The following is a 12046-nucleotide window of genomic DNA, read 5'->3' on the forward strand; positions in this document are numbered from 1 at the left end:
AAACAACTTTCAACCAATATCAAAGTCAGAATCTTCAATACGAACGTTAACGCAGTCAGTTCTACTGTACGGAGCTGAAACTTCCAGAACTACTACAACCATCATCAAGAAGGTACAAGTATTTATGAATAGTTGTCTACGCAAGATACTCAACATCCATTGGCCGGATACCAACAGCAACAGTCTTCTGTGGGAGAGAACAGACCAGTTTCCATCCGAAGAGGAAATTAGTAAAAGTCGATGAAAATGGATAGGACATACATTACTCAAATCATCGAACTGCATCACGAGTCAAGCCCTAACTTGGAATCGTGAAGGGAAGCTGAAAAGCGGAAGGCCAAAGAACACATTGTGTTGAGAAATAGAAGATATTGAAAGGATGAATAACAACTGGAAGGAGCTAAAAAGGATTGCCCAGGACAGAGTTGGATGGGGAATGCTGGTGAGCGGCCTATGCTGCTGCACGAGGAGTAACAGGCGTAAGTAAGTAAGTGCCTTAAGTCACAAGCATTATAATCAAAGATGAATGATGGTTAGTATTGAAATCCAGGACGTGAGTTTCATTCTATTTCGTATTCATTATCTGGATGTGCCTGTATCACAGAGTTGATGTCCACTTTAACACTCCGTCACAATATTCTTCGCTTACAAACACTATCCCATTATCTACCATTTAACTACTGAGTCCACTGTTAGCCACCATCTATCTTTATCCATTTAATTAATTGATTGTACAAACTAGAATATTCGTTAGGAAAAAAAGTTATATGAAAAAATATATTGATCTATTTTAAAGTTCTGATATTGATTTTATGTAGAAATTGTTGATTTCTTATTGAATATATGAATTGGTTTCCCGTCTAACATAATTGTATTCAATAAGTCTATAGAAAAGAAAAAGAATATAATGTTTAAGATATACATGGATACAAGGTATTAGTAAACTGCTCAAATACTCTTAAAGGTTTAAAGTTAGTGTATTGTAGTGACTAAAAGGTAAATACGTATAAATAAGGAAATTAAAATGATTTTTAGAATCTCATGAGGTGAGATCGTGGATGCGCACTACTGAGGAGTCCCATACTAGGACGGAACGGCCGTCCAGTGTATCCAGGCTTTCCATAGTGGTCTAGCTTCAATTGACTCATAATCTCAATTAATAAAATTAAAATGATTTTTTCATTATGAGTTTGTGATAATTGTTGAATTTCATTAAAATCACTGATCGATCAAAGTTAAGCAACTATTGGAAAGCTGAAACACTTGAACGATTATTTTGTTCTAATGAGATTATTAAACAGTACATATTCATGACTTCGCAACTGGAAATCGAATCCAGGAGCTTTGTTATAACGCGCGGACACCTAACCTCTAATCCACTGAGACGGAATATCGGTTTTATTTTCATTTATGAATGGGAACTGTTGCAGATTCCAATACAAGAACGAAATGGCCATCCATTTTTTTCAGATCTTCAAACTTAGATCAGTTTATTAGTTGAAATAAAATAATTTTATAAGAACATTCGTTTAAATTTAACTGATTGGTTTCATAGTATTTGGATGTCAAGTTGATAGACTTTAAAATTGATATTAAAACTACTCCTTTTTACTCGAAAGCTTTACTCAAGCTTCTTCAGGATAAATAATCAAATATCGAAATCATACAACGAACAATACTTTTAGGTTTATACTAGTCAGGGTCAAATACATGATCATGTGAAAAACAGCAGAGGTCAAATATATTCACCATAGTGATGTATATGTAAATGAGATATCATAGTAGTTGAATGTAAGCGTGAAAGAACATAAAATTTTCTTGAAGCATATACCTAAATCATCAGAAGACTTTGTAACACTAGAAAATAAGTGTGTATTAGCAATGTATTTTACTGAACCTAGGTATACAAGTGAAATCAGTGGAGATCAGTCAGTCAGTAACAACGTAGAACTTCGTACGTACGTACATCAGTTCGAGTTGCCACACCACATTAGCACACAGATGCAGTTGTTGATTCAAATCCCGTAGTGGTAGGGGTAGTAAGAGTATGAGCAGTAATCGGAAAGATTAGGGTTTGTAGATGTTATTTAAAGAGTATAATACAGTGAAATAAATTTGGGAAGAGAAAAAAGAGACAAGGGGGAATCAGGAGACTAGAATTTGGAAGAACACAAAGAGTGTATGCACCTGCACCATTGCAAACGATTTTGAGCCATTTCATTCAGGGTCTCTAACCATCGGTTGCTATCATCTCGCGGATCCCAACCAGGTAGTCTACACCTGCGAACATGACTCAGTCCACTTGTCAGTGACTTCATGAACTTGTGCCATGTTTTGGTCTGACCGCCCCTAGCTTTCTTCCAACCTACTCCTACACCATAAAACATCACACGTCGGGGCAGTCGGTTGTTGGGCATACGTAACACATGTTCGTGCCATCTCAACTGATGAAGTTTCACTACTTCATCAATTGATTTTCCATCCTTACCTAGTACTCGTTTCCTAACAACTGCGTTGCTTACTCGATGGTCCCAGGATATACAAGTAATGTTTCGAAGACACCTATGATCAAATACTAGTAACCTACGAATATCCTCTACTCTTACCGGCCATGTTAATCAGTGGAGATAAAGTCATTTGAAGTAGTTCTTGTTCTTATAAAGAAATGATGATAGCTAAAGCCTTGTGAATATAAATTAACCCAAACAATAGAAACTGAAGAGATGGAGAACCATGGTAACAAATAATTAAGATGTAAATCTTAATTTCATTTTATTATATCTATTTTGTTTCGCATTTTTCCGGACAACAATATCTCTACATTTGCTTTAATCAGCTAATTTGTTTGGATATATGATGAGTAACTAGACTATTTAGTACAACAATACTAACTTACATTTATATGTTCATTAACTCTGATCACATGCATGATGTGACAAGTTTGGTTTACAACATCTATTATTGTCTAAATCCATCAACAATCGTAACCTGAGGGCATATATGATTAATGATTTCATCTTACTTCTGTTCTGTATACACAAACGTACACGCGTTATCTTAGTGCAATTTACACTAAATGAATCATACCCACAATACTGCAAATTCAACATACAGAAAAATTATTAACATGATTAAGAGATTTGTTTGGTATATAGTTAATCCCGTGTGCAGGATCGTGGATGCACACTGTTGAGGAGTTCCATACTACGACGAAACGGCCATCTAGTATTTCCAGGTTTTAAATGGTGGTCTAACTTAGATCAACTTGTAAATTTAACTGTGATATTTCCTAGTTACATTCACATAAGGTCAATTTACAGATGAATGAAGTAAAAGAGAGTCAGAGAAATACCATAACGTAATGGAGTACATTGATATGATCACTATAGATCGAATGATAAAACTGATAATAATTACTGAAGTGCAATAGTGAAGTGATCGTAATGGAAACGACTAACCTTATTATTTTAACATTCTTTAATAGAATGTTTTACATCTTGTCAACTTTACCATCTAAATAATTGTACTTTTTGATACTATCTAATTATAATCACCGTTATTTTATTATTGTTCTCATGTTAACTACTAACAATTCTATCATTTTGCCTATAGTGATCATATCAATGGATAGATGCTTCCTGTACTCCATTGCGTCATAATCTCTCTTTGTCTCTCGCGTAACTCATTCATCTGTACATTGAACTTGTATGAATATAAACGGGAATTATAAATATTTTTCTCTAGTGAACTAAATAACTTTATATATGGTGTACGTATAATTGTACTTGTAAAACATTTTGCTTATTTTGTAGAAATCAACCTCAACGGTGTTTGAAATCAGAAAACAAGAAGAAGCGGCAACTACAGTTTATTAGCAGATAGCACAAATCACAAAGCTATAGGCACATAGAGCGAATTTGAGGCGGAGTTAGCTCACATGCTTTATCCACTGCGCATCATTTCGTTTCACTCTCTTCTCTTCGCTTCGTCCTTCTAATTGTCTATCCAAGTTAATGTGTACAAAATATACGTATTCAAAACATCCATCCTCGTATTTGACTTATTTAATTCCATTATTCACCAACTGGAGTTAAGTCGATAAAGATATACGAGAATAGTCCGGATGTATATTTTGACAACAATCAATCATATAATCTAATTGGAGTCAGATATAGGGCCACTAAAAATGGTTTATTGGAAAATTGCTAAATCAAAATTGTCAGGGTTTGCAATATTATTTTGTCTATTTGATTGTCTATTAAATGATATAAACCAAATGTTATCATGATTACTTAGACAGGTAGTTACAAAATGACTTTGTTTCATTATTAAATATGTCAATTTATGTGAAACAAAATACATATCTTCTGTGGTTTTAGAGAAGTTATCAAACGCTAGATGATTTACTTATATTCCACAGATTGAAATCATGAGTCTCAATTGAAGCTAGACCACCGTGGAAAACCTGGAAGCACTGGACGGCCGTCTCGTCCTAGTATGGGACGCTTCAGCAGTGCGCATCGACGATCCCGCACCCCGCGAGATTAGAACCCAGGACCTATCAGTCTCGCGCCAGGCGCTTAACCAAATAGACCACTGAGCTTCCAGGTTTTCTATGGTGGTCTAGCTTTAAATGACTCATGATTTCAATCTGTGAGATTTCTAAAATCTCCACAAACCCCTTCTGATGACTTACTTATATGTCACATTGAAATTAATCATGAAACATTACTGTATGTACCACATTCCACTTGATTTAAGTTGTACAAAGGAAAGAAAGTTTGCATCTATTTCTTTGTTGAAATATGTAGGAGAGTTGCATTTGAAACTATAAAACAGTTACTTTTTGGGAATAGTTTAAATATAATTCCCACTTATCGATTTATCTTGTTGATTGAGATCATGAATCGATAAATATTAGACCATCATTGAAAGGCTGGAAGCACTAGACGGCCGTTTCATCCTAGTATGGGACTCCTCATTAGTGTGCATCCGCGACCTCGCACACGAGATCCAAACCCAGGACCTTCGTTGATTAGTCGAAGTTAGACATTAACACCGTTGAATTCTGGCTCAGTGGTTTAGAGGTCAAGCATTAGAGCGCGAGACCGATGGTCTTGGATTCGAGCCCTAAGTATAGGATCGTAGATGCTCACTACTGAAGAGTCTCATACTAGGACGAAACAGTCGTCCAGTGTTTCTAGGTTTTTAATTATGGTCCAATATTCATAGATTAATGATCTCGATCAAAATCCTAGACATCTTCGCAACCCTACACTGATAATATCGATTTATCACTGAAAGAATGCTATTTAACTGGAAAAAATGTGTTGTGATATGCTTTAATCCATAGTATATATATACGCCAAAACTATATGTATCTAGCATTTATGTTTACTCATTATCTGATGAATCTTATTAATAGTACTATAGTCACTTACCGCCTAACATTGCAAGTTGTTTTTCTGTTAGAGTTTTGTAACATAATGTCTCATTTTTCGGAAACTGAACTGCGAAACTCTTCTAAGTGTTTGTAGTATTTAAAATAAATAGTTAGATGGTTAAATGGAATTTCTTGGAAAACACTAACTCAGTATGTAAATTAAACTATTCTAAATAGTTGAGATCATGAGTCAATTGAAGATAGACCACCACAGAAAACCTGGAAGCACTGGATGGCCGTTTCGTCCTATTGTAGTAGTGCTCACCCACGTTTCCGCCCTGCTAAACTTGTGGATCACTGTATTATCCGCAAAACCCCTCATGTTATTAAACTATTCATTTAAATATTGATAAATAATCTAATTGTCTTTTAAGTTATTCTATGTTATTAACATCTCATTAAGTTTTAATTCTCAGAATCAGTGTTATATGAGATTAAATGTATAGGTGAAATGACAGTATACAGAGAAAATGATATCACAATGGCTTACTTTCATCGTGAATTTTCGGTTCATAATTCAATTTTCTTATATTATGCACCTATAGTAAAGGACATAAAATGAAACAGAATCGCTTAAATTTTCATTTAAATTAAATAAACATGAATATTCTATCGATAGTTATTGTACTTCTATACTTAATTTACTTTAACTATTAATAAGTATCATACGTTTAATAACAATAGAGGATTAAGCACTATTGTAAGAAATTTCTATCTTATATCGATTTAACTTTTAAAGATATCATATATTTAGTTGTTTTTTTTCTATTCATGAGAAATATTGTTCGTATCTTCTGGGATCACCGGGTAAGTAATGGTGAAGTTAGACGCACGGTATTAGGGAATGATGGTAAATCAGTTGATGAGATTGTGAATCTTCATCGACTGAGATGGTTGAGCCATGTGTTGCGTATACCTAAACACCGTTTACCACGACGCGCTATGCTGAGTTGTGTTGGAGATGGTTAGAAGAAAGTTAGGGGCGGCCAAACCAAAATGTGGTACCAGTCCATAATGTCACTAACTTCTAGTCTGAGCCATGTTGATAGATGCAGAATACTTGATTGGGGTCCACGTGACTATCATAACCAATGGTTGGAGATTCTGAGTGACATGACTGAGAATCGGTCACGATGGCGTTGGTGTATACACACTCTATCTTTCGTTAAGCCGTGAGATTAAAATTGCTTTATACATTTCATTTTACGAACTAATTCTTTCTTCCTGTATTATATCTTTATATGCGATCTTTCTTTTATATATTACCACCAGTGAATTAACTACTTCTATGAATCCGATGTTCGTTTTGTTGTGTTAATGAGGTATGGCAACTTGGACCGATGCATATATGTGCCTGGTCCTACGTTGTAGCTGACTGTTTCTTTTTCTGTAAAAGTGTATGATGAAAATATGAGATTACTAACAATTACTTTATGTTCATAGTATTCATTTGAAGGTTGATAACGTTTAACTCATTCAATGCTATTGATTACAAATGATCCTAGTGGTAAATTAACGGAATTAGAAAATGTTTTCAAAAAGATTACTGATTGTTCCCGTTATTACACATCTTACTTTTAGCTTATTATTGATGAAATGATGTGGTGAAACATCATTTGATTTTAAACTAATTGAATGATCCAAAGGATTATCACGTTTATTAATGGTATTCAATTCATTTAAATGTCTTTGTAAATGATGGGATAAGGTTGTTTTATTAACTGTATTCATTATGATTGATTGTTTAGGTGAATAATGTCTGGTTACATTGAGAAAGGTGTTATTATTATTATTAGAATTAGAAGTACTATATATTGAAGGGGATTTTGAAACTCTTCGAAATTGTCCATTCTTTAGTAACATTTGATTATTGGATTGTTTGATGGAAGGAATCTTTGTTAATTCTTCATTTTGATTAGAGTTAATATCTAGAAATAACAATAAGAATTTGTTAATCAAATTGCTTAAATAAATGAGGTTCACAGATATAATACATCAATTTATGACACTACATAATAAATTGTAGGTACCCTGTAACAAATAGGTTAGTCTTGATAACTTTCAACCAATATCAAAGTCACAATCTTCAATACGAACGTTAAGACAGTCAGTTCTACTGTACTGTCTCGATCACGCGCGAGATTGACAGGTCCTGGGTTCGAATCTCGCGAGGCGAGATTGTGGATGCGCACTGCTAAGGAGTCCTATACTAGAACGAAATGGCTGTCCAGTGCTTCCAGGTTTTCCATGGTGGTCTAACTTCGAGTGACTCATGAATTCAACTATTAAATAAATGATCTAGCATCTAATGATATATATATATATAACCGTTAATTAACAGCATATTCAATGCTATGAGTTTTTGACTTGATCAGCTTATACAACCTGTTTGTCATAAAGCATATTTGCTGGATACGGTATTGTAAATCTTTAATATTTTCGCTTGGATGAATGGATTCTAATGCATCAACATTTCATTTTACCGGAAGATATACTAAGAGAAAGATGTTAATATAGTGGATGGTTAGATAAAGGAAGGTGCATCCACTCTTTGTGTTCTCTCAAATTATAATCTGAATTTTTCATGTCCCTTTCTTTTTTCTCTTCCCAAATTTATTTCACTGGATTATACTCTTTGAATAACATCCTCAAAACCTAATCTTCTTGATCACTGCTCATACTTTTACTACTTTTACCACTATGAGATTTGAATCGACAATTGTGTCTCTGTGCTAATGTGATATAACAACTCGAACTGATATACGAACGTACAAAGTTCTACGTTGTGACTGACTGACTGGCTAGCGGACTATATATATATTTCAATAACAATCAATCATACGATCTAGCTAGAATCAGATCTCAGGCCACTAAAAACTATTTCAAAACACAACTAATGATACATACTTATAAACTTAAAATGATTCAATAACATCCATTTCTGATCTTTATCTTTAATAACAGTATTATTTGAATGAAGATTAGTTGGATAATCTTGATCTATATTTGAATAGTTATAAACAGAATCATAATGAAGTTTTCTATGATGAAAATTGAATCCAAATGAATTGAACTTTTTACTATTATTATTCATTAGAGTATGTTCAATTGGTGCTGAATGTGTTCTTAAATGAATCAATTGATGAATAAGACAATTAGATCCAATATCGATTTTTGGTAAATCTAAATCTTGATTTATGACACCATGATGTATTGGTTTAACGTTTTCTTTTCTTGTATAATTCTTAATTAAAACATAATAATAGTTAGAATGTGAACAAACAAAAATAAAAGATTTTGTTTTAATTAATGAATGCGGTATGGCAACCTGGACAGATGCACATATGTGCCTGGTCCTACGTTGTAGCTGACTGACTGACTGAATTTAATTAATGATGATAAAAATATAATCAAAACAATCGTCCAGTACTACCAGGTTTCCAATGGTGGTGGTCTAACATCAATCGGTTCATGATCTCAATCAATAACTTAACAATCTCCACAACCCCTATACTGATCATTACCATGCGCTCACTAGTGACTAGCTTTGTGAGTGAATTCTCAAAGTTCTAGTGAAAAGCTGTGACCAGTGGACCGAACACGTGTCGGGTAGTGTTATATCTTGTGACCACCAATCAGAGAACAGTGACTTATCAACCGGATCAATGACACGTAAAACACGTGCGAGCAGCCTAGAGTCCTGTTTGGTCCTGCTTTCCGCCTAGCCTAGCCCAGCCAGTTAAGTCCAGAACACCAATCTCAGCCTCTGCAATATGAATGATTATATTTCAAACATACTAGGTTTATATACCAATCAAACAGACCACAACGTACCATAAAATAGAAAATAACATTTGTACAAAATTTGGCCAAATATGGCTGTGAATGTGGGAGGCAGTGACTAATAGACAGGGCATAATTCAAGAATTGTAAAACGTATAATAATAGTTTATGGGTCAAAATAAAGCTTATAATAAGAGGAATATGAATATGAATAGTTTAGTTACTTAATAATTATACAATAAAAATATACGCTTAGTATTGGTCCATCAATAGATCCCAAAAGTTACCATTCATTATTCTTGTCGGGACATAACACACCTCCCCTTTTTTGAAGATCCGGAGTTGGTATCCGGATTTTAAATTTTCCGGGTTCATCCTCCCCCACGAAACAGTGTCAGATCCTCATATTCTCAAGTTACAATTAATTTGAATTTATTTAAAACATATTTGTCGCACTGAAGAGAGAATCAACTGAAAATGACTAAGTGGTGTGGCTGAACGACGCTTAATATGAGTTAATCGAGATTTGATTCTTCTGAAATATTGTAACCACATTTATTGGGAACCTCATTTGTAGATAATGGATCATTAAGGTAATCAGAATCTATCAAAATTGTATTAGATTTCTGGTCATTTGATGCATCTGACATTTTCTGGTAAGAGAGGATCTCGATAATTAGATTCGTCAGAAACTTACGTCGCAGAATGATGAGATCCGTTTGGAGCAGCTGCATTCAGTGTACTACTCGATTTATTTTCTGTTTCACGGGCGGTTACTGCGACAATTCCATGGACATTTACCAGGGAATCTTTTTGTGCGCTGGTTACGTCACTTTCTGTACATGCTGTTTGGGGGATAACGGGGTTTGAATTAATTACCGGTCATGTTTCTGAAATGGAGAGTACTGGACCACTGGGCGAATCTTGAATAACTGCTGTTTCGTTTTAAGTACGGTTTATCGAGGATTCATGGAAGCTGCAATCATTTTCCAGCTTAGTGTGGAACTAATCCATCCACTTCCGTCGCATCTCCAAAGCATGAGTGATTCAGAAGCTGCGTGAGCAATTTGACCAAGAACTCCAGCTGTCGCTCAAATAGCGGCTGTAATCGATCGGAAGGGAGAGTCAGTTTTTCGGATCAGCACTGATAATGGAAATTGCTGTATAACTAATGACCAATGTCGTTCAAGGACACCGATGACAAATCTGGATGCTGATTGCTCGAAATAATTAGACTGAATCTCGTCCAATTACAGACTGACTTTGGATCGTATTTTTTACCCCGTCGCCAATTGTTATTGCCTAAAGCCGCCAATCAAAAGCAGTGAATTATCGATCGGAACAATGACGCGTAAAACACGTGTGAGCAGCCTAGAGTCCTGATTGGTCCTGCTTTCCGCCTAGCCTAGCTCAGCTAGTTAAGTGCAGAACATCAGAATTATCGATCGAGCCAAGGACGCGTAAACAGGTAGAGACAGGTATCTATCTCAGTACAATGTAAGATGGTCACGCGATTTCGTGGAATGTTTGGGTTTGGACATAAACACCGTTGAATGCCGGCTTAGTGTTCTAGTAGGATAAGCGTTCGCACTCGAGACCGAAGGCCCTAGGTTCGAATCCCGCGGGGACTTTATACTGTGAAAAAGCTGTTTTCTGTAAGATAACGTAATTTGTAGCCGCATTAAAACAAAAAATGTCGATACTCAAACATGAAAATTGTAATCGATACGTATTAGTGAAGTGGTTATGTATCTGATTTCACTCTAGTAAGAGACAGCCAACCCTAAATGGCACTTTCATAAAAGTGTTTTGCTCAGAAAATCAAAGGAAGCTAACACATAATAGGAAACAGAACTGTTAACATAGACTATGCTTGATGTCCTGAAGTAAATAATAGTTGTATACTTTCTAACATATATCTAGTAAGCAATGAGATATAGGCAATTATCAATTTGCTTCTCAGTTACTTCAGTAAGAAACAGCGTTGGTAGTCTAGAAATAATGATCATTGAAATGCTTTAACTGACACTAGAATCCCTTCTGCTCAACACTCATTTTTATCCACATAACCTTTTACTGGCAAGAATTCTAAGATATTAACAAGATTTTCTGGCTATTTCATCAGTGTTTATGTTTCCAAATTGAAGAAGAGTTTTGTTAGCTTTCTTATTGTCTTCCTCAATCAATTACTTTTAGCTTTCCGATGTTAATTTTTGAATCAACTTGAATAACAAATCGCACTAGCTAGGCATCTGGAATTTGACAGTAAGAAAAAATGTACTTTTTCGTTTCTAAGACAACCGTACAAAACACGTAACTGTAACGATTAGACATAATCTTGACTACAATATAAGTCATATGATTTTTTATGCTTCTATCACTTTGGATGTTACTACCATTGAATGAAATCATTAAATGTAAGACTTTGAAAACTAAGTCTTTGAAATAAGTCAAGATAACAAATACTCTAGTGAACTCACTTTATTCTGACTGCCAACATGATCTTCTCGTAATGTTTCCTGAGATAGTGTTGAATTTTGATTAGAACTCTGTTTATTGAATGGTTTTAGACAAACCATATCTATAAGTTATATATGGTAGTCAAAATATTCAATTGATACTTATTTAATTAAATATCAAACTAAAGAAAACAATTTTCCTACATATTTCTATCAATTCTCAACAGACGTTAGTAGTACAGTAACATTGTGCAGTTATGCATATCCAGACAAAGTATTGATCGTGTAATTAATATAAATAAAGCGCAGTGACAACTGATGACCTTTTATCAACAACCGAAGAAACATTGGGATATGGTAC

At 34.6% G+C, this 12046-nt stretch overlaps 1 protein-coding gene across 2 annotated transcripts in view; it reads right to left on the reverse strand.

Moving 5' to 3' along the window:
• Positions 1–413: 413 nt before the first annotated feature.
• The window catches only part of AGBL2_1 (Cytosolic carboxypeptidase 2), a 67770-nt gene continuing 56137 nt past the window's right edge, over positions 414–12046 (reverse strand). The window contains exons 20-23 of one of the 2 annotated variants that reach the window (XM_051213889.1): positions 11707–11807; positions 7019–7371; positions 5934–5982; positions 414–884 (exon numbers count right to left, since the gene is read on the reverse strand). In XM_051213889.1, the coding sequence (XP_051069908.1) occupies positions 7342–7371; positions 11707–11807 (131 nt within the window). In that variant the 3' untranslated portion in view covers positions 414–884; positions 5934–5982; positions 7019–7341. Of the gene's footprint in view, positions 885–5933; positions 5983–7018; positions 7372–8995; positions 10529–11706; positions 11808–12046 lie in introns of those variants that run through there. The other variant, XM_051213890.1, reaches the window with a different exon arrangement.

This window comes from Schistosoma haematobium, chromosome 3, assembly GCF_000699445.3.
Source record: "Schistosoma haematobium chromosome 3, whole genome shotgun sequence".
NCBI lineage: Eukaryota > Metazoa > Platyhelminthes > Trematoda > Strigeidida > Schistosomatidae > Schistosoma > Schistosoma haematobium.